The sequence below is a fragment of the Acanthopagrus latus genome, chromosome 12 (assembly GCF_904848185.1).
Source record: "Acanthopagrus latus isolate v.2019 chromosome 12, fAcaLat1.1, whole genome shotgun sequence".
NCBI lineage: Eukaryota > Metazoa > Chordata > Actinopteri > Spariformes > Sparidae > Acanthopagrus > Acanthopagrus latus.
This window is the reverse complement of record NC_051050.1, coordinates 23,606,238-23,629,985: the sequence shown is the minus strand read 5'-3', so window position 1 is coordinate 23,629,985 and position 23,748 is coordinate 23,606,238. Positions and strand designations below refer to the sequence as shown.

At 42.4% G+C, this 23,748-nt stretch overlaps 1 protein-coding gene across 4 annotated transcripts in view; it reads left to right on the top strand.

Moving 5' to 3' along the window:
- The window catches only part of LOC119030185 (calcium/calmodulin-dependent protein kinase type II subunit beta), a 44,994-nt gene that overhangs the window by 17,293 nt on the left and 3,953 nt on the right, over positions 1-23,748 (top strand). The window contains exons 7-20 of one of the 4 annotated variants that reach the window (XM_037117585.1): positions 1,451-1,553; positions 3,143-3,226; positions 3,314-3,408; positions 3,506-3,628; positions 5,741-5,824; positions 7,941-7,983; positions 8,795-8,866; positions 9,971-10,005; positions 17,280-17,348; positions 18,508-18,552; positions 19,218-19,266; positions 21,539-21,614; positions 23,034-23,128; positions 23,228-23,464. In XM_037117585.1, the coding sequence (XP_036973480.1) occupies positions 1,451-1,553; positions 3,143-3,226; positions 3,314-3,408; positions 3,506-3,628; positions 5,741-5,824; positions 7,941-7,983; positions 8,795-8,866; positions 9,971-10,005; positions 17,280-17,348; positions 18,508-18,552; positions 19,218-19,266; positions 21,539-21,614; positions 23,034-23,128; positions 23,228-23,460 (1,206 nt within the window). In that variant the 3' untranslated portion in view covers positions 23,461-23,464. Of the gene's footprint in view, positions 1-1,450; positions 1,554-3,142; positions 3,227-3,313; positions 3,409-3,505; positions 3,629-5,740; positions 5,825-7,940; positions 7,984-8,794; positions 8,867-9,967; positions 10,006-17,279; positions 17,349-18,507; positions 18,553-19,217; positions 19,267-21,538; positions 21,615-23,033; positions 23,129-23,209; positions 23,465-23,748 lie in introns of all 4 variants that reach the window. The other 3 variants (XM_037117583.1, XM_037117584.1, XM_037117581.1) reach the window with 3 other exon arrangements.

The following is a 23,748-nucleotide window of genomic DNA, read 5'->3' as shown; positions in this document are numbered from 1 at the left end:
GTGTGTGTGTGTGTGTGTGTGTGCTTGTATGTAATAGAATATTTATGAGAGTTGCCATGAATGCGTGTGCGCTGTTGTAGCTATTCTTAGCTCTGATCTGGGTTTGACTGGTTGCATCTCAGCGGTCTGTCACACTTCCATTTCTGTTTTTCTTTTAAAAGTCGTGAAAAACAAAACAGTCACGTAGGGAAGATAACTTTGTCGCCTGAATACTGGAGCGCTGCCAGAGGTGTGGCTAAAGGTGTGTCACATGCTGATCTGATTGGCGACTCAAGAGACGACATAGAGAAACAAAATGATCATATAGAGAAGACAAACAACTACAAAGACACAAAAAACGACCATCAAGATGAAAGAAACATTTATACATTTTGTATATCAAGAGAAAAGACGTCACACAGACACAAAACAACAACAGAATGACGAGAAATTACCACAAAGAGATGAAAAACAACTGTAAAGACACAAAAATGTACAACAAAGAGACACAAATTACCACAAAGAGACTAAAAACAACAACAAAAAAGATGAAGAATAGATTTCAAATAGACGCAAACTAACAAAAACAAAAAAACAAAAAAAAGATAGAGATAAAAACATCCTCAAAGAGACACACAGCGACAGCAAGGAAACAAAATTACAACAACAAGGCTAAAAAGACTTAGACATAAAAAGAAGTCAAAGAGACAAATACAATAACGAAGAGACACAATCACAAAGAAACACATTAAAAAAGATAATAGAAAATAACCACAAAGTGTCTAAAAATGATCTCAAGGAGATGAACATTGATCACAAAAGGATACAAAGTGAACTAGAAGAGATTCAAAATGACCACAGAAAGATGAGAAATGACTATGAAGACACAAAGAACAACCACAATGAGACAGAAAGTGACCACACATTAAAAAAAAACATCCAAGATTACCAAACAGGCACATAAAACCTTCACCTAGAGACAAATTCTGACTAGAAACAGGCACATAACGAGCACAACAGAACAGAAAACAACACAAAGCATTGAAAGACAATAATAAAGAGTAAAAAAACGATCTAAAAAATATAAAAAATGGCCACAAAATGACAACAAAGTAAAGGTTTGTATCTGTGTCTTACTCTGGTGTAGGAGGGGACAGAGGTAGCTGTTACAGGGGTTCATTTTGGATATTTGGACTAGAATAACCCGATTTGTTTATCTGGAAATTCATTTATTTCACCGAATAACCAACAAAACGTTCAAAATTCCACCAAGTCAATGAAACAAAAACGTAAAAGAGCGAATTCTTCCTCGCTTGTTGCTTTGTTCTGGCACACAGAGGACGTTATTACGTCATAACTCAGAGTTTGAAGGTGTTATGATGAGATGTGTTTCGGCGGAGTTGTTGTTGACATGAGTGTGTGTGTGTGTGTGTGTGCGTGTGTGTTCGATGTTTGTGTGTCACACCTGCAGCCAGAGAACCTGCTGCTGGCCAGCAAGTGTAAGAACGCAGCAGTGAAGCTGGCCGACTTTGGACTGGCTATCGAGGTTCAAGGAGACCAGCAGGCTTGGTTTGGTATGTTACACACACACACACACACACACACACACACACACACACACACACACACACACACACACACACACACACACAGCTGCTCCTCTGATGATCCCATTTCTGTTGTGTTTTGAGTTTTTTTTTGTTTAGTTATTTCCTGTTTTATTTTGAAGTTCTCTCCTCTGGTGCCATGTTTCACTTCCTCCCTTTGTCTGTTTTCCCGTCGTGTCATTGGTTCGTCTGTTTGTTTCTTGTTTTGCACTGGAGAACTTGTAACCAATCGTAGGTTAACGAGTTCCATGTGTATGTTATAATGTAAAGAAGATGTTTTTCTTTATACAGTAACACGTGCCAGTAACCATCCTCCTCCTCCTCGTCTTCATCGTGACGGCTTCTGTATCCTGACAGCTTTTCGAGCCGTCACACTGACGACTGCAACACATTCTGATGGAGAAAAGTGAAAGTGCTTCCAGAGGACTGTTCATCCACCGTGTAATGTTTTATCCATTCTGTCAGCCTCCCCTTGAGTCTGGCTAACAAGAAGGGATTTTTTTTTTTTTTTTTTTTGCCTCGTCTTCCTCTAATATTAGATTTATGTCATCTGACAGAAAAAAAAGGGCTCATTTCTTGATCTTTTCCAGGTTCTACATCTATTCTCCACCGAGGAAAGTGACTACAGGGTTTTTTTTAGGATGGCTTTAACTGCCTGATTGAGCCAAATGCACTCAACGACTTTCCGAAACTCACTTTGACTCAGAGCCAATACGATCTATTACAAAGAGGCTGCAGCAAGCTGAAAGCTCTGACTTTACATTAAGACACATTTTCATAATGCAGCCGGTGCAGTGACTGTAAGACTGCGCATAAAATCACCCGACAATACAGCCTCAAAAACCCCCTTCAGTCAGTGTTTTATAGATTTTAAACACTAAATTATGATTTTATGACTGGACAGTTTTAAATAGGAAGCTGTATTTGGTGTTAAAGGAAAAGTTCGACCCTGATAATGTAAATCTCTGCCGCAGGTGAAGTTTCGTAGTCCAGGAAACGTTTCTGGAGCTTCACGGCAAAACAGAGTCGCAGTGTTCTGCTAAGCAACTGAAGTAGATGGAGAGTTGTTTTAAAATGTGACAAAAACAGCTATAAAATGGCTCGATACAGCTCGTCGAGTGTAATCCAAGTCTCCTGAAGCCCTGAGATCCCTGAATGCTTGGTAAAGCTAACTAATGCTAACGAAGATTTCAGCTAAATTTAAGGGATTGTTTGGGATCTCAGAGCTTCTAGACATTTGGATTGTGCCGATGGTCTAGCTGTATGAGGCTGTATCCAGATGTCTCTTGGTATATCGGTGGGTCTCCTGTGTTAAAGTCAGATTTATTGTCTTTGTCTCATCACCTCACCTGACTTCCTCCTTTGCTCACCTGAATATCCACTTCAGCGTAAACGTGGTTTTGAAACGACTGGCGCTGTTGTTCTCCCCAGGAGGACTCTCTCCTCAAGCTGTGTGGTTTCTCATCTTCAAAACACACTTATTTACCAGAAACTGGACTCTAATGTGTGTGTGTGTGTGTGTGTGTGTGTGTGTGTGTGTGTGTGTGTGTGTGCAGGCTTTGCGGGGACTCCCGGCTACTTGTCCCCAGAGGTTCTGAGGAAGGAGGCGTATGGTAAACCAGTAGACATCTGGGCATGTGGTAAGCTCATTGTCTGTGTGTTTGTTCGCCGCCGCCCCCTCTCTCGCCTTCTTGTCGCTCAGACATAGGTTGTGTGTTTGCGTGTAGGTGTGATCCTCTATATTCTTCTGGTTGGATACCCTCCGTTCTGGGACGAGGACCAGCACAAACTCTACCAGCAGATCAAAGCCGGGGCGTACGACGTGAGCCGGCGATTATTTATTTTTTTTCTTTCACTTCACGTCAGACAATGTGTCGCTTGTGTATAGTTAACTGTGTGGGAATGTCTGTGCGCTTCAGTTCCCGTCCCCAGAGTGGGACACGGTGACTCCGGAGGCTAAAAATCTGATCAACCAGATGCTGACGATCAACCCAGCCAAGAGAATCACCGCCCAGGAGGCTCTGAAGCACCCATGGGTCTGCGTAAGTGCTCGTGCTCTGCATACACATCCATCAGCACCTCATGACCTCTGCCTGATACCCCAACAATCTGTAATTTGTAAACCCTCCAACAAGTAGGTTGTGAACATCTGTCCCGAGCTGCCAAATATGAGCGCCATCTGTTTCCAAACATGCAATCTGTGACACGAGCAGATATGCGGTCAGATTATCGTCGATGTTACACAGGAGGGCAAAAGAGTAAAATGTGTGAGTGGATGATCGCGTCTGTTTTCTCCTCACCGCCGGCTTACCACTGCACCCGGGCTGCTCTGATACAAGCAGTTTAAAGTGTTTTTTTTCTCAAAAGGAACTTTTTCTGACATTTATCTGATCACCAGCGTTGTTTGAAATGTCACACAAATATTATATAAATCATACAGAGGCTCTATAAACAGTCAGTAATCTAGATGTGTTTACAGCAGGTCTTCTTATCGACGCCAGCTGGAGGCAAAATATTTGTTCTGGATCTAAGAGGAACATTTTACACGAGGGAGCAAGTATTACCTTTGCAATAGTTGTTCATTAACATGCATATTAAAGGATTTATGCTCTTAATGACTTAATAATGCCAGTTTTCCCTCAATAACAACCTAATTACTGCTGATACATAGTGAGTAAGGAAGTTGGTGTAGCTGTTTTGCAAATCCTCTGCTAGTAAATCAGTTATAAGCAAGAAGTTGCTTTACAATGTCAAAAAATATGAGTGTGAAAGACTTAATTGAAAGTTATTTGGTCACTATTATAACAGACATTAATAATGATTTTATATTGAGTTACTACTAGAGCAGGTTTACATGCTTTAATGCTCAGAAAACGCATCAGTTTCCACATACTGCTCCTCCATACCTGTCTGAGACGCTCTCTGTTTTGTGTACTGTCTCTTTAAGGCCCGCCCTCTTTAATACAAGGTGTCCTCTGATTGGTCGGATCACAGATGCCTGACCCAACACAGCTGACAACAACAGAGCAGCTGTGCTAAATCGATTCTTACGCACCAAACTAGCTGCTAGGCGTAAATTTTGCAAATATGTGACATGGTGACACGTAGTGTGATGTCACAAAGTCACAGGATCAAACTGACGAGGCGTTTCAGGAGCAGAGGATACTGTGGGAGAAAAGAGCTTCTTTGACCTTTTGAACTTTTTTAAGATCTTTGACAGGCACAATAACCTGAATAACACACTGAAGCAAAGGAACATTTAAAGGAACTATTACAGTTTAAGGTAGAATCAGTAGGATTTGTCCCAGCGGTTCCTGAAGGCACCACAGAGATAGTTTATTGTTGAGTCTCATTCCCAGGATGTCAAATAGACACATGTTGGGTTGGTAAAGCATCATACATAATCAATAATCCCCTGAAATGATTTGAAACTAAAGTTATGAGCCTGTTTTGTTCAGATTTTGGAAGAAAAACTTAAATACTCACTTCATGACAGCTCCTGCGTATGTGGATTGTTTAGTTTTTTTTCCCCCCCCTAACTTTAAATGAACATTAATTATGATGTTCCACTAACAACAATAACACGAGTTGCGAAGCTTTGATTGGTCGCTTGTGATTAAGTTCCTGGAGCCACGTTAATTAGGATGTTCTGGGACCTAAAAAACATTTCACACAAGACGAGATAAAAACAACGCAACGAAGAACAAAAGACCAGGTGATTACAGACAAACGAAAGCATGATTATCGATGTTATATTCCTACACATCGGACCTTTGAATAAAGGATCTGAATTCTTCCTCCACCACATTTCAGAGCTGTATTCTGCCTCTGCCAGCAGCCTCCCCTCTGTCATATGTCCTATCACACACTGTATTATAAAACAGGATGACTATACATAAGGCTGATGATTGTCAGGACGACATAAAGCCGAGCTGAATGTATTCGGCTCCGGGGTTTTTTTTTGTTTTTTTGCCAAAAATGTCGTCACCTAAAGATCCTCAGAATCAACACATCTGAAGGAAAGCGAGTATCTCCGACAGCTCCTGCCCACATAAACCTGTCACTGTCAGAGCTTCTCTCCTCTCTGATGTTTTATTTTCAGCCTTTTTTCGTTCTCTCTCTCTCTCTCTCTCTCTTTCTCCGTCTCTCCACAGCAACGCTCCACGGTGGCCTCCATGATGCACAGACAGGAGACGGTCGAGTGCCTGAAGAAGTTTAACGCCAGGAGGAAACTCAAGGTGTGAAAACGCTTGAAGATTATGTCTGATTGAAGATAAATAAAAAAAAAACAAAAAAACAAATGTATATCCTCTGCAGTTTGTGCATGTCGACTTCAGCCGGATGACAACAGATAAACTGGTGAACACGAGTCTATTATCACCACAGATTTCCTCCTTTCTCGTCCGTTTAAAGCCGCTTTCATCGATGTTAAATTATGCGACAGTGGCGGCTTTTTGTTCATTCAGTTACACTCAGGCTAATTTTCAGAAATATCTCCAGTCTTTGTGCGATATTTGGCACCTGATGTCTGAGGAGAGAGAACTTGTCCTGTTGTAATTATCTTTTCTCTGGTATAAAACATAATTCATCTTTAGTAATCATAAAACTTTAGTAGTCTCGCCAATTAGGCTCATTTGAAGCGAAGAGAGAGAGAGAACAGCAGTGAGTGTTTTCTCTTCTCTCTCAGGCTTCGTCGCTGATGGATTTTAAAACTATCGAAGCTTTAACGATCATCTCGAGCTCGATTGATGCTGCGACGGCAGCTCTCATTAGTGAATCCACTTTCACATCAGTTTCATCATCTAATGTTGTTACAGGGAGATTCTGCAGCCCGTTTTATAACAGCTGCGCGAGCTTTGAATAACAGGACGCTGGTGTTTGTAGATCGGCCTCGGTTTCAAGACCGCTTTCTGAAGGTCTCGTCTCGGAATAGACGCCGTTATTGTCTCGATTTGAACCCTTTCCAAGACTTCAGTTTCCAAGAATTGTTTGATACACACGTAATTAATGATGCTTTCGATGGGAAAACAGAAAGACTGACGCTTGTCTAAAAAAAATGTGCCGTGTTAGGTGGTGGGCAGAAAACATGCACACATAAAATTCACCTCTACAATGATTTTAAAGACATTATATACATCATTCAGTGTCCCACAGTTTAATTATGAAGCTCCTCTGTGTGTTAAAAACAGTTAGCGGCTGCTAAAAAGTGTGTAAATGAGACTACAGAGGACATTAAACGAGACTCATCTACTCACTAGTCCGTCTTTACAGGAACACTTTAGTTACAAACTATTCTAACTCTGACTTTACAACGTACAACAGTAATTGTGTAGTAAAAGTCCTAGTGGTGGTGACGGTTAGTGAAGTCTGTTTAAAGCCTAACATTAGCTTTTTACTGCTAGAGATTTAATTTAGGCTTCAAAAATCACAAAGTGGTGTTTGTGGAGATTATCTTGATGAACAAAACCTGTAATTATCACGATCTTGTGTTTGTCACAGAGCCGATATTCAAAAAAAAAATCTCATAGGCTTTTTGTGGAGGGAACCAGGTCGATGCTGCCCTCCGACAAAAATACAGCGTCACTACACCGTTTTGTCTTATCGTTCTCGGTCTTGAATCATTCTCTCAACGCTTTAAAATCTGTGTGTCGTCTCAGTCTCGATGCATTTACTGACAAACAAATGGACACGGAAGAAAACATAAAAGGAAACAACCTTTTGTTTTCTCGTGGTGACGAGTTATTATCTTGTTGTGTCGAGATGACAAAGCTTGTTTTCTCTCTGTTGATTGATACCGGCATTGAAAAAAAAAAAAGAGTCCATTCTCGGTTCTATAGCGATCTACAATGAGCTTCTTCACCCTCATGCTGCTGCAGTCTTACAGCATTTAATTCAGACTCGTGTCGTGTTGAAAGTGTAGTAAAATTTGCCGTTGCTACTCCGTCGTATTCACAGATATTTTGAGAATACTTCCAGAGAAATCTCACCAAGCTACTGAGCGATTCAGAGAAAGGACTGAAACCTTTGAGCCTGTTGCGAGGTGTGACACAGGTGCGATCGGCCTCATCGTCTTCTCCAAGATCTAAACTGTAGAGCTTCTTAATCTCCCTCTTTGTCTTTCCACCATTTTTCTCCTCCGCTTATGAAACTCTTAAGGCTCTTAAAAGTCCTCCTCATTACTCCTCACGGCTTTTGACTTTAAAATCTATCTTAAGGGCTCAGATGCTTTCGTCTTAACCAGAATCCAGTCCCTCAATTTAAAGATTAATAATGCTGGCGAGATTTATGGATTCTTAAACAGACATGACACCGACATGCTCCTCTTCACCCTCGTCTTCTGCTCTTCCTCCGCAGGGAGCCATTCTGACCACCATGCTCGTCTCCAGGAACTTCTCTGGTGAGTGCCGCTCGTTGAAAAGACGACACTCTGGGGGAACATGTCAGCGCCCTGTAGCGGGGAGAGGAGGACGGGATGACACGCCATCTGTCTTCTGCCATCTCTTCACACATACACGCACACAAACACGCAGCAGGTTGATGGGCGGCAGCGTTACAGTAAGCAGGAAACACTGCCCAGATATCTGCACGGTCTTCTCGGCCTGAATCTCGTACATCTAACTTGTTTGTCCGCGTCCTTTAAATCGGTTTGATGCTCCGAGCGTCGTCCTTTTGATGACGGACGGAAACATGCGATCAATCAAAAACGTACAGAAGTTATAAACATTTCTCTGTAAACAGCTTATTCATATTCAGCGTCCCACGTAACTTAATTTGGTCCGGGAGAAGCGTTCTCTGCTGGAATATTTACCGAATGCGTCAGAGGAGGAAAGGAGCGACGGCTGCAGGAAGCTAACAAGTCAGATGGTGACTGACGAGCGCTCAGTGTAGCGTGGACGCCGACACGGAGCTGATAGTCAGAGCTAACCAGCCGTGAGACGCTGCTGTCAGACTCTCGGCTGGAAAGACGGGAAGTCTGGAGGAAAGTGGCAAGAAACAGAACTCAGACTTTTACTGAAGTAGAAAGTATCACTACTCGAATCAAATGTTCACTTATATGTACGATGAAAGTCCAGGAAGTCAGAAAATACTTGAGACTCCCCCGCCTGTAAGGAATAATACACATGTAGATTATCTTCCTCCTCCTTCTCCTCCTTCTCCTCCTTCTCCTCCTCTTCATCTCTTCCTCCGTCCTCTCGTCTGTGTTTCAGTCGGTCGGCAGACGACAGCCCCGGCCTCCGTCAGCGCCGTGGCAGGAACCACCGCCGGCATCGTGGAGCAAGGTACGCCGTCTCCCACACATGTTCTATCTGACCTTTTAAAAAACTTCACATCCTCTCTTCTCGCTGAACTAGCGGCAGACATGATTAAACGGAAATCCCCCCCCCCGACTCTCCTCGGAGTCACAGCATCACACACTCCCTCCAACCCCTCGGCATGTTTTAATCTCTTTCCTCCTAAATCTCCCCCCTTCTTTCTCTCTCTTCCTCTAATGCTTCCCGAATGTTTGCCAAGGTAAGCAGCCTCATCCCTCATCTGGGAGGGGATGGTGTTACTGCTCAGATGTCTTTAGTTGTCGTGGCTTTCCCTGTTGTGCAATATGGTCACACGGAATTAGGAGACGAATCTGCATGCAGGTCGGATGTGACAGGAGGGGAGGGATGCGAGTCGAGGCTTTAAACCTTCTGGGTGTTTTTTTTTTTTTTTTTTTTATACCCTACATTAAAGCTACAACTCCTGCCCATCTCTGACCTCTGTGGTGATTCCAGCTAATCCTGCCCAACCCGTGAGATTAACAAAACCCATTATCACATACCTGCATCTCCATCCCACTTCCACGCTCATGTGCTCTCCCTCCTAATCCCTCCCCTCTCTATCTGTGCATCTGTGTGTGAGTGTATCTGGATTATACAGAGAATTAGTTTGACTTTTTTTTTTTTTTTCCGAGCCTGCTGCCCTCTGCTTATCTAATGTTTTGGGCAGTGGATCAGGGTTAGGAGGTGCCAGTTTGGATGTGTGTGTGTGTGTGTGTGTGTGTGTGTGTGTGTGTGTGTGTGTGTGTGTGTCATGTCTTTTTACAGGACGGAGGGAGGTTTTTTTTTTTTTTTTTTAGAGGGAGGGATGAGTTCTGTCCGGCGTTTTTCTGCCCTTCAGGGTGGAGAAAGGGAGGACCCATGGAGAGATGAGCATTGTCACTCACTTTGTGTTCTGCATGTTTGTTTTCTTCTCGAGCGCTTCGATGAGCAGGTGAAGGGGTTTTTTTTTTTTATTTTAATTTTTTAATTTTTTTAGCCAATGCATGCCGATTCAGAGCGCTGTGGTCATCTGAAGGTGTATGATGTGTACTCTACCGTCTGAGGGTGTGTCGTTCTGCCTCTCCGCAGCAGCCAAGAGTCTCCTCAACAAGAAGGCTGATGTCAAGGTAAGCTAGCTGCTTTCATCCGCTTTGCTTCCTCTTCATGCGCCTGGCTGCCCTTTCCCTTCGCTCAGACGTCCTTCCTTTTGTGTTCACAGCGACTTTTATTACTCCATGAATGTTTAAAAGAAAGGCAGCGAGAGAGGCGTTCAAGGTGATTTGATTTTGTCAAGAGCTGTGTAACGCTCACTTCGATTTTTTAAAAGACATTGTTGTTGGTCTACGAGACGCAGCGTCATTTCCTGTCATCATACAGCATCTTGTCAGCATTTTGTCTCGGAGACAGGGATGATCCTCTGCGTTCACTGATTCACATCACACTGAATTATGATCTTAATATACATTTTATCAGATCAGGATCAGAATCAGAGATACTTTATTGATCCCAGTGGTTGAAACTGCTCCACCTAGAATAGAAAACATCACACTGTACTGTAGATATAAACAACATTTAAAGAAAGAAAGGTACAACAAGCGTAAGCAAGAATAAAGTATATAAAGTTCTTAGAAAAGCACTGAAATATAAAAATAAATGTAAACAAACATGTACATGTTCATACACACATGAACACCAGCTCTGAGAACATTGTTTGTGTACACAGAGTTACTAAAAAGAAAGTTTTTGAACAGCTCATGTTAGCAGTAGCTTGTTCCACTCGCCGCCGTCCTGCCAGTGAATAAGTGTCGATCTCAGAATGTGACGTAACCTGGAGGACAGTTAAGGTGGAACGCTTCTAAAGTTTAGTTCCATATAAATACATGGATAATTTGTTGTTTTGTTGTTAGTGAAAAACAATATTAACCTTGAAGATGAAAATGGAGCCTCATATAAGAAACAATAATAAAATCAAAAGCTGGAAAAGTCACGTGAGATATCAGGTGGATAGTTGTTGCTGGAAGACAGTAGTTCCACCTTAACTGTCCTCCAGGTTACGTCTCATTCTGAGATCGACTCTTCTCCACTGGCAGGACGGCGGCGAGCGGAACAAGCTACTGCTAACATGAGCTGTTCAAAAACTTTCTTTTTAGTAACTCTGTGTACACAAACAATGTTGTCAGTGCTGGTGTTCATGTGTAGAGACCCTGGTGATGCTACCAGCAAAGATTCATGTTGTGTCGAGACTTCTTAGTGTTTTAAAAATAGAGATTTTGATGCTATCGTAAAAGTGCCTGTAGCACTCCCATTGAAAATGAGTTTGACCCGAGAACGAAAATACAGTAAATCTTAAAAGTGCCTCTTTCGTCGTAATTATGCTTTTACACGAAGGTTTGACTCATATAAATTCATATGCATTTTGGCGACAGTTTCACTTTAATAGCTTCAACCGACCAGGATTTTATTAATTAACCTCATCAGTACAGACAATACTTATTATACAGAATTTACTCGAGTAGTTTAATCCTAATATATATTTACTTTTTAACAAAGAAATCCCTTTAAATCTGCTTTTCAATAAACCTAATTGAGACCAAAACACCAAAGTCTTTCAAAAGCGATTGAGCAACACTGTGACTATAACTGTGTGTAAAAACAAACAAAAAGAAACAATGACTGACTCGTTTTTTTATTAATAAGCCTTTTAAATGTCAATTAATGTGAAATTATTCAAAACTGTGTGGGTCACAGAAAGAGGAGCTGAATAAGGGCACCGCAGCAGGTAAATGAATACATTCAGTTTTGTTGTAGTTCAGCTGAAACAGATCAAATCCATTATTGTAGAAATGTGTTAATTTATTTGGATCCCTATCAGCTTCCATTAATGTCAAAGCTACCAGCTAACAAAACACAACATATAAAACAAGACATATTATATTGACGATATGAGATGATGTTATTCAACTTTATTCTCAGGTTGTTTTTATTCTCAGTCGTTTACATTCAAGACATTTCCACATACAGTTGCACATATAACACATATATTTCTAGACATCACGTAGTCACGACCACAACACACGCATGTTTCACAGTCGCGACTGCTCGATGTACTTTTATAAATATGTGTGCAGCTGTTTGTCTAATTTGTGTGTGAACTTTTTGAGCAGCGCTGCCTGAGGCTGCAAAATGAAGTATCCAGTGTAACCTGACAAACCGACAGTAAAGTTGTAAATAAGATATATCCTCCGCACCAAAATCAATAATGAATAATGGGTTCTATTCTGGGCCGAGACCAGCCCTCCATTCGAGCTTCAAGGAAACGTAGAAGCTTGTGTGTGATCCTGCCGACAAACCAACACACAGACAACACAAACCGAACATGACGAGGGTTTTTCGGGCTTTTATTTTGAAGGTTGCACGCTTCTTACCCCTGCTGGTTATCTGCTCTCTGATTGGCTGGTGTTGCCTCAGTCTGGCACAGCTGGCTCTTTTGCATCAGCCCTCTGCAGACATTCTTCACCCAGAATATCTGGCCGTGCCAAAAGTGCAGCTCATTAAATTACTGGTTGTTCCCTCAATGTTTCATTTCCTGAAGAGGAAACTCAGACGCTGAATCTGCAGTGACTCAACACGACTGACGTTATCGCTGCTCCTCTGTCCCACAACCGTCTGTAGTTTGCTTCACTCTGTTGTCTGCGTGCTGTATTAAAAGTCATGGACTCTGCACTGTAAATGTAAATGTATGTTCATGTGTGTGTGATGCTGTGTTGTCATGCATGTTGCGTTTGCACGAGTCAATGTGAAGCGTCTCGATGATGCTGAAATTAGATGCAGAATTTTTCATGCAAACGAGTTTTACGGCGCTCCTCAAGTTCCAAAAGATGTTTTTTGGTTGAGTTTTATTTTGTAGGAACAAGATATTACTGTTTTCTGTGTGCACAACATAATTCAACACATGAGTAGATACATAAATAGTCCCAATCCATCCAAGAAATCCATCTTTATCATGCAAGATGATGATAAAGATGATAAAGATGATGATTACATGTGTAGAAAATACTGATCTTGTTTAAATAAGACAATAAAGCGTGTGTAAAAACATTCAGACTTTATTCGTACTACACAAGATATCTGCAAGACGATACTAGATATTATCTTGGGCGTTAAAAAGATTTACACCTGCCCCAAAGATAATTACTTTACGTGCAGAATCGATGGATCTTGTTGCAAAAGAAACTTGCACAAGATAATTACTTCATGTGCACAAAGATGTTGTTTTTCGCAGGAGATAATTACTCACTTTATGAAAGACACAAGATACTTTTCGGAGACTTTTGGGAGCAGTGTACACTTTTGAAGTGTTGAAATTATATTTAATAGCGAAACATTTAGTTGCTGCCTCTCTTTCAGTCTCTCTTGACCTTCTTCTCTGTGACACACTCTCTGTTATTAACCCGCATCTCCTTCACCCTCTCCTCTTCCTCTCCTCTTCCTCTCCTCCTCCTCTCCTCCTCCTCTCCTCTTCCTCTCTTCTTCCTCTCCTCTTCCTCTCCTCTTCCTCTCCTCTTCCTCTCCTCCTCCTCTCCTCTTCCTCTCCTCTTCCTCTCCTCCTCCTCTCCTCTTCCTCTCCTCTTCCTCTCCTCCTCCTCTCCTCTTCCTCTCCTCCTCCTCTCCTTCACCCTCTCCTCTTCCTCTCCTCCTCCTCTCCTCTTCCTCTCCTCTTCCTCTCCTCCTCCTCTCCTCTTCCTCTCCTCTTCCTCTCCTCCTCCTCTCCTTCACCCTCTCCTCTTCCTCTCCTCCTCCTCTCCTCTTCCTCTCCTCTTCCTCTCCTCTTCCTCTCCTCCTCCTCTCCTCCTCCTCTCCTCTTCCTCTCCTCTTCCTCTCCTCCTCCTCTCCTCTTCCTCTCCTCTTCCTCTCCTCCTCCTCTCCTCTTCCTCTCCTCTTCCTCTCCTCTTCCTCTCCTCCTCCTCTCCTCCTCCTCTCTTCCTCTGCTCCCTGCCCCTCCCCTCTCTCCTTGTGTGGCCCGATGCTAATCTCAGATTATTTCCCACCAGATGATTAATCTATCATTACATAATCACAGCTTCTCCTTTGCTGCACCCTGACGTCACACACAAGTGCACACAACCCCGGAGCTATTTCAGTATCCCTGCATCAGTGGAGGCTCCCTCTCCTCCTTTCACTCCCTCTGTTTGTTTCATACAGTCAGATCGGTTTGCAGCAAATTCCTAGAAATACGCTCACCTGATACCAAGTAGGGTTCAATAACTAACAGCAGTCATCAGTAGTTAAAATCAGTTGTGGACTGCTTAGAGGGTAATGATGGCTCTATAGAGAAAAGGACTATTTTCTTGAGCTTTTACACCCAAATTAAAGGGTGATTCATGGTTACCTGCGTTGGCCAGCAGCGGTGAGTTGATTTCCAGCTGTGATCTCCCCTTTAAACACACCGACCCGTTTGGCTAGCAGAGTTGGAAGGTCGAGTTTGAACATACTTAGTTTTGGCGTGCAGGAGTATAAACGAAGAGGAGCAACAGCAGCAGCTGAAGAGGGCGGTGTATTTACTGGGGCAACTACAGCTCCCAGTTCCAACTATTACCAACTTCACTACCAACGCTGGAAAATACCCTGTTAGCTATACACCTTTATTGAGAAAAATCAATTAATGCTGCTTTAATTACATGTTTTGAAGTCCTCTTTTTTGTTGGAGAGAGTTTCCTTTTATGTGAAACAATTGGCTGATCTGTTGAGTCTTTTAGCTTCACGTTGATTTGAACAAAGGCAGATTTTCTTTTAAGAGTGCTGGCATCAAGAGCAGGTGAACAAGACCTCAGTATGTAAATGTGAAATGATGTTTGTTGAATCAGACGGTGACTCAGAGAGAGAAATGGTCGACTCACAGGGCTGCGCTCCCTAAATGGAGGACGTAATTGTGAGCCACACAAACCACTTTCCTCCGTTTCCTGCAAAATTAAACATCATTATTCATTTCTACAGCGGTCGTTTCACTCCTCTTAAAACTGCAGAGAGTATATTTTAGTCTTTTGTGCTCCTGTAGCGTAAAGATTATTCATGTGTGAGTTATATGAATCACCTCCCTGCTCCTTACAAAGGCTCTCATTTGAGATAAAAGCAGCTCATTCTCGTGTTTTCTTCAGTCTGGACATTTTGTATTTTTCTGGCTCATCAGTTGTCGTTCAACCGCTCTGTTCTTGTTCTGAAACCCTTCATGGTTCGCTCCTCCTCCTACAGAAAAAGTACCTGCAGAAGAGCAAAACTAATGATTTAGACTCACCAAACTGATTTCTAAGGAACCACCAGCAACACAGTTTCCCTTCCTGAAGCGCAGCTCAAGTTTTTATTATCGTCCGACCAGTTTTGGTGAAAAAAAACTGCTTTAAAATGCTTTTATTGTGGAGCACATGCAGGAAGTGAGGAGTAGTATTATGCTTAAAGATGAATATCTAATACCTCGTATGCAAAATAAAGTCAGTATCACGGCTGATACTGATCCATCTCCTATCACCTCCGTCTCTCTCACCATCCTCTTCATCTCCCTCCTCGGCTCTACTACAGCTCCTCTGAAGTGTTTCTTCCTCCTGTCGTCTCTTTGAGGTCTTTCCTCATCTTCTCCTCGTCCTCCGAGCTTCCTACCTTCTGTTTCCCTCTTTTTCTTTTTATTATTATCTTGGAACAGGAGTCTCACTTTCTCCTCCGTCCTGTCTCTCTGTTTCATCCGTCCCTCCCCAGCGTCTGTCAGAGATTTTCTCAGCGGTGTGTCATCTCTCTGCATCATCCATGTAATTCCCACCTGACTGATTCCTCCTTCGCTCCTGCTCCGCGCTCTTCCTCCTCCATTCTGCTCCTGTTGATCGAGCTTGATGTGTGTTTGTTTACGCTTTCGTCATTTTTGAAGCAGTTTATCCGTCTCGAGGTGTTAGGGGACCGTATCCCACCAGTGTCCATCACAAACACGTAAACAACTCACACTTTCGTGGCCAAATTAAAGCTCCCGATTCAGCTCACCTGGAGGAAGCTGATTAAAGGGTAACGCCGCCACAGTTCCCTCATTAAAGTCTGTTTACTTGGCTGCATATGTGGAAAAAAAAGTAGTATAAAGCTGTTTGTGGCTTCAGCGGAAGCTGAATGTAATCTGATAGAATACCTCCAGTGATGTCGCTGCGTGGTTAAGTTGCATTGTGGGTAATGCAGGCTCCAGGTTTTTAAAAGCACTGTTGGACTCATTATGGACAGCAGAACCAGAGACATCACCTTTTTTGTTCAACGCATTCTTCTTCCTTTTAAAACCTGCTGCCTACATTACCCACAATGCAACTTCGCCTCAGTTTGACATCACTGGAGGCCTTTTTATCAGATTACACGCAGCATCACTTCCGATCGATTATAGATCCGACGTATTTGTGTCCCTTCCTGCGTACCGTTCTTTCACCCTCTGTCCCTCTAGGATCTGATAACAATGTACAAAATACTAAATACACTATAAACAAGTGATTAAATTCAGAATCTACATGTTTGCGAGCTGTTTCACATCATCTCTCGAGCAGTTTCTCTGCTTTTCTTTTTCGTCTTCACCCTGTAACAATCCTGTCACGAGCAGAAAACACAGTTAGCTGGTTTCAAGCATGAAGCTGCTGCGTCGTGTCTGCACTGATGTGTCTGTGCATGCTGTCATAGAAGAAGAGGTGCTTATGTGAGTCGTTATAAAACACGTTATTTATATATTTAGCATGTGGTTGGCTGTTTCTGTGTGTGTGTGTGTGTGAATGGTCCTTTCATAAGCTCTTTGTGACCTCGTCGGTTGAATATTGTGTACTCGTGGGGGGGGGGGTTGGTTGCATTAAGAGATACTAATGTCTGAGCGCATGTTGTTTGGGGCGAAAATGGATGTGATGCTTGTTTCTTTATATCCGACAGATGTTGCAGAGGTGCACAGCTGTCTTTGGTTTCGTTTACCATCTGCCAAATAGCGTCCAGTGAAAGACCCAGACTGGAATATCGGAGCTCTGACTGGGACTGGATTTATTTATTTATTTATTTATTTATTTATTTTTGTTACCGCAGATAGAAATGAACCGTTGTGATGAATTGCGTAAAAGCTTTCTGTCTAATTAATTCTGTAGTCGTAAATGTGGGGGAGATCTCTCTGGATCCACATCCTGTCTGCTCTTTGACTGCTTGCTCTGAAAGTTGGACGACTGCACCTCTTTTTCTACCCGTTATTTCAGTATCTGGAGGACGCTGTCGTCTATTTTTACCTGTATTACACTGTTTTGGTTTTTTTTTTTCCCCCTCACACAGTAACCACCCACTTTACAACCAGCAGATGGCACCTTCTCACCGTTGATGCTGAGCACTAATAAAGCACTTTGTGTTTCCTGCACAGCCCCAGACAAACAGCACGAGAAACAGCATAGTCACCAGTCCCAAAGGCAACGTCCCCTCTGCTGCACTGGTATACAGCTCTGTGTCCGTCCGTCCGTCCGTCTGTCTGTCCGTCACACTTGAGAGAAAATTCAGAGTGTGTAGGTGTGTGTGTGTGTGTGTGTGTGAAAGAGAGCCGGGGAATGGTGTGTGTTGTTGCTATGACTTTGTGTATTCAAGATGTGTAATACTTTGATAGATGCTGTGTCTCAGTTCAGGGTCTGCATCCCTCGGCTGTCCCAGTCCGAAGGCTCTTCCAGGTGCGTCCTCCTTGTCCCTCTTTTTGGAGGATGCACCGCTACTGTCCTTCATATCCCAAGATTCTTTGCGCGCCCCAAAAAGTAGAAAGCAAAGAGAGAAAATAGCGACATCGCGTGGCGTAGATCGTCACTTTCGCGGGCCTGGGCGGCAGAAATCGTGACGTGAGGGTAAAACATCTGGTGATGCAACCAGGAAATGCACCAAAGGCTCGACTGTCACATTTAACAATGGCTGACGAGGTTATCAAGGTCTCTGAAGGACTCGCCTTCGAAGACCACAAAGGCCGGGTCCTTCAGAGGATGCAGACCCTGAACGGAGACACATCAAACAAGGGGGAAAATATGTAAGATTTGGCCAAAATTGTAGTTCAAAACATTTTAAATGAATGTGAAGAAACAACATTATTGTCGTCTGTGTGCTGTGTAGCAGAGACGTGTACTGAAGTTAGCATGCTAACCAGCTAACGGGACTCCAGACTGACTTTTTTTCACAACCGTCCCAAAGTGAAACTACATTTACACACACAGGACTTCAATATATTCAGTTTGGGTCTTTTTCATGATACTTGTTTACAAAAAAAACCCACCAAACTTATCCTTTAAATAACTATTTACAGGACTTATTCTGTCTGTGAAGCATTTACTCATAATAAGCTGCCATATACTAAAGAAAAGTCTTATTACATGTGTTGTTATATGTGTAATTTATTGTTTTTTAAATGGGGAGACTGGATTGATTTGGGGGAGTGTAACGATCACGCTGGTGGAGATCAATCGTGAGCATTGGCGGTTTCATTCTACAAACATCCTCCATCATTTACTCTGAACTTTATCCTGCCATTCAGAGCTCCATGTCTCCCAAACTCTCATGGTGTCATCATGAAACACTCCCTCCTTTTCTTTCATCCTTTCTCTTCATTCTTCCTCCAGGAGCCTCAGACTACTGTCATCCATAATCCAGTAGATGGGACCAAGGTACATCCTCTTCCTCCCTCCATCTCTTTATTCCTTCATTTCTCATCCTCGTCTTCACTCTCTTTCTGTGTGGGTAGTTGGTTAAAAAAAAAAAAACCTGTCTCTTGCAGGATTTGTGTTTTGACTTTCTTTCTCTGTGTGCATCTATTTGTATATGTATGCATGGTAGCGGTGGAGCGAGTGTGAGCTTCCGAAGCTGTGGTGGAGGTGTTTCTTTCTTTTTTCTTTTTTTTTACCGTTGTCTTACACTGCCCCTCTGTGTTCAGACTCATGGAGCTCACTTGAGAGATCCATGCCTCCAGATTAACCCTCGCCCTTCTGTTTCGAAACTGTGTGTAACGGTGGCTCAGCTGTCGTGTGCTGTGCAGTCGTGTGTGTGTGTGTGTCGGCCGACACAGCAGTTCAATCTGTAGCTGGGATTGTGCCAGTGTGCCGCTGAGCCACACGTACAGCTGTGTCTGCGCTTTTATTTCTGGCAAAATCGTGGCGTTAAGACGGAGTCGTGTTGTAGATTCGATGGCAGAAACTTCAGTGTGAAGTGTGTGTGTATGTGTGTGTGTGTGCATGCATTTGTGCGTGAGTTTTATCAGCGCTTTTGGGTGTCTTGATTTTTGTTTTCATTGTTTTAATAGTAATCAGCGTTCTTGTTTGTGCACTCTTTGCAGGAATCATCTGACAGCAGCAACACCACTATTGAGGACGAAGATGTTAAAGGTAAGTTACCACAGTTACGTTTTCTAGCATCTCTTACAGTCGCCAGAAAAAAAAAATATCGGCAGTTAACATTTCTGCAAACCACAGAAAATTTCACATGAGCTGACTCGCATGTCATGAGGTGGAGCAGATGGTGGCAGCGTGACAGCTCCGCAGCAACCACTGCTCAAGACTTTGTTTAAAAAGTGAGCATCAAACCGCTGGATATTTTTTAGCAAGATGTTGAGGCATCTTCCAGCTGTGTTTGTAGCGACAGAACCAGGTGTTAAAGCAAAACTCTCATCAAAATGCAACCTAGGCTTTTGTTGTGAATGTACACGGGTCAAACTTCGTGTAAAAGCATAATTACGACGAAAGAGGCACTTTTAAGATTCACCGTATTTTCATTTTCGGGTCAAACTCATTTTCAATGGGGGTACTACAGACACTTTTACGATAGCATCAAAATCTCTATTTTTAAAACAGTAAGAAGTCTCGACACAACATGAATCTTTGCTCATAGTATCACCAGGGTCTCTACACATGAACACCAGCACTGACAACATTGTTTGAGTACACAGAGTTTACTGAAAAGAAAGTTTTTGAACAGCTCATGTTAGCAGTAGCTTGTTCCACTCGCCGCCGTCCTGCCAGTGGAGAAGTGTTGATCTCAGAATGAGACGTAACCTGGAGGACAGTTAAGGTGGAACGCTCCTAAAGTTTAGTTCCATATAAATGTGGATAATTTGTTGTTTTGTTGTTAGTGAAAAACAATATTAACCTTGAAGTTGAAAATGGAGCCTCATATAAGAAACAATAATGAAATCAAAAGCTGGAAAAGTCACGTGAGATCTCTCGTGGATAGTTGTTGCTGGAAGACAGTAGTTCCACCTTAACTGTCCTCCAGGTTACGTCACATTCTGAGATCGACTCTTCTCCACTGGCAGGACGGCGGCGAGTGGAACAAGCTACTGCTAACATGAGCTGTTCAAAAACTTTCTTTTTAGTAACTCTGTGTACACAAACAATGTTCTCAGTGCTGGTGTTCATGTGTAGAGACCCTGGTGATGCTACCAGCAAAGTTTCATGTTGTGTCGAGACTTCTTACTGTTTTAAAAATACAGATTTTGATGCTATCCTGAAAGTGCCCGTAGCACTCCCACTGAAAATGAGTTTGACCTGAAAACGAAAACTAATTACGCTTTTACATGAAAGTTTGACACGGATACATTCACAAAAAAAGCCTCGGTTGCATTTTGGAGAGAGTTTCACTTTATGTGCCAAATCAAGATCTTTTCCTGAACCTAACAGAGTGTTTTGTGTTCCTAAACCTCACCTGAGCATTGCAAAAATACTGTCAGGATCCAGGTTTCACCCCTGACATGTGTCTTTCCAACACCAGTGTTACTGCACTGAGTTGAGCCTTATGGTCCTGATCAGCTGATTGATTGATTGAATTAATCGGAAACACTGTTTTCATGTTTAATGTGAAGAAACTGGGTCACTGTGACGACTTTCCTCGCTATTTTCAGTATTCTTACAAACCAATCAATTGATTAAATGGATGAAAATAATCAGCAGATTGATCCATAATGAAAATTAGATTTAAAATTAGATGCAGTCCTGTAAAACAAACCGAGCTCCATTAGCAACAAGACACATTTTACTCTTACTTTGAATACTTTTAATATTTTTTTTACAGATTATGCTTACACACTTTTACTTGTAACAGAGTATTAACGCAGTACTTTTACTTGAATAAAGGATCTGAGTACTTCCTCCACCACTGTGTTATAACAGAGAGAGAGAGAGAGGGAGGGAGAGAGAATCAGAGCGAGCTAAGCCTTCCTCTCAGTGTCGGGAGGAAGTGAGGGTAGAAGGACACAGTAAATCTCATCTAAAGGGCTGGGACAAGAATAGCGTGATGAGCCGGAGCTGCCTCACATGCAAACGAGATATGATGGATGATGGATGGGCGGAGAGGGAAACACAAGCAGGACGGGATGTTTTAGTTTTGAGAAAAGGTGGATGTGTGAGCGAGGATTCGTCTGAGGGGAAACCACACGACTGTCTGAGTGGAAGCGGTTTGAGCGTGTGGAGTAAGTAGCATGGAGGAGATTTCCCTCGAGATCACTGATGAGATTTACAATGAGTAACAAGCTCTCAGGTGAGTCTGAACCGAGACCAGGTGTGTGTGTGTGTGTGTGTGTGAGACTGTAGTTTGCTGAGTTTTGTGGCTTTGTGACGAGGTTTGTAAAGTCACACTGTTCTCACGTTTGTTTCTCCTCTGCAGCTCGTAAACAGGAGATCATAAAGATCACGGAGCAGCTCATCGAAGCTGTCAACAATGGAGACTTCGAGGCCTACGCGTGAGTCCATCTCTCATTTGTTCTTGTTCCATTAAAAAAAAACAAAAAAAAACCTCTAATCATTGAGGAATATTGCGATTTCTATCCCGTGACTTCAACGCTAAATCTCTCCATCAGCTGAAGGGAAACCATTAATGTGATTGACATACAGAACGTGCTTGTATTAAAAGATTAAAGAGTAATTACAGCCATTGTTTTATCCTCCGTGTCACTCGTTACATACCGCACAATTAAGAATAATGCCTGGCAGACTGTGAGAGGGAGGGAGGGGTAAGTTAGCATGCTAACAGGCTAGCCAAAGCTCCTGTGTTAGCTGGTGTGAGCACTAACACTCCCCAAGTTCCCAGTCCAAACCACTAGCTGCACGGCTAACTGAGATAACAAGCAAGGGCAGCTACAGCAGCAGCAGTTAGCGATCATTCAGGTTATTATGTTATGTTGCCCCCTATTTGTAGTAATTCAACAGGTGTCCAGTTTTTACATATTAAACCTTTAATACGTCGTTCGATGCGCAATAAATAATATGAGAAATAAATGTTCGTAGAAAATATTCAACTAAATCCGTTTGTTGAAGTAGACACAGGAAAACACACAATTACATAAAAGAAATTAATAAATTGATATATATGGAATAGTAAATGGGAAATTTTGGCTTATTTACTGGAATATAATGTAATCAGTAAGTCAGTTATTTATTTATTTTTGTCCTCTGTACTTCCCGTACACCACAGAAGCAAAATTATACTTTTTACTCCACTACGTCCGACAGCTTTAGTTACATTTCAGATGATGTGTTTCTTTATCTGAAACTAAATAAACACCGAAAACACATGAAAAGTTGAGAATTTTGAGAGACGCAATGTTCAGACAGAAGTTACAAGGTTTTGAATAGAATAGTTGCATTTTCTAGTTCACAAATCAAACTTATGGTACAAAAAGTAAGACTTTGAGTCAAAGCTTTGAGGATTTATGTCAATATAATCAGATATTATGTTTTTTTTTCACATCTGTAGTTCGAGTAAGTTTGAAACGGGAAGTAAATTGACTCTTTTTGGGGGTTATAATCCTGCATGAAATCAATTCCTGGTGACTGACAGACGTGTATGCAGCACTGAAACACTTCTGATGTGGATATTTATGTTCTCTCGTCGCACAAAGAGCTCAGGAAGAAATAACCGGTTATAAGCATTAATTTCACGTGGCTGCAAATCGACCGCCTGTTCTGAACAATGACTAACGGGGAGAGGAGGAACAGGAGGCGTGGGCAAAAGAGCACATTTTTCTGTTCTGTATGATATTGTTAGAGTTAAATTATCATTCATTAAAATCCATTTGCTACTTCAAAAACACGATTATGTGTTTGAAACGTGACATTTAGTGGGAGTTGTTGTTCTGATCTTCTCCCGCGTGTGTTCACAGGAAGATCTGCGACCCTGGTCTGACCTCGTTCGAGCCGGAGGGGCTGGGCAACCTGGTGGAGGGGATGGACTTCCACAGATTTTACTTTGACAATCGTAAGACTATAATTAAAGTAACTGTTATTTCCCTTTGATTTAACTGATTGAGTAAATTCAGCTGCTTTGTTCTAAACTCAGATCCCTCTCTGCCATCAGTCCTCTCCAAGAACAGCAAACCCATCCACACCACCATCCTCAACCCTCACGTGCACATGATCGGCGAGGACGCCGCCTGCATCGCCTACATCCGCCTGACGCAGTTCGTCGACGGGCAGGGCCGTCCCCGCTCCAGCCAATCAGAAGAGACCAGAGTATGGCACCGCAGGGAGAGCCGGTGGCAAAATGTCCACTTCCACTGCTCGGGAGCTCCCGCTGCCCCGCTGCAGTGATGAGGTGCGAAGACAGCGTCAAACAATAAATATGTAATTAAAGAAAATAAGCTGAAATAATTAAGACAAACACAGCTTTCTTTTGATAAGCAGAAATTCTCCCAGGAACAGTCTGACACTAAGAGTTAGATGAGTTATTCGACTTTCATGTCAAAGCCAGAGTCAGCAGCCTCGTAGCTTAGCTTAGCATAATGACTGGAAACAGAGGGAAACAACTAGCCTGGTTCTGTCCAAGGGTAACAAAATATACGGCGCTACGACTTAATAATTAATCTGTCATAGCAATAA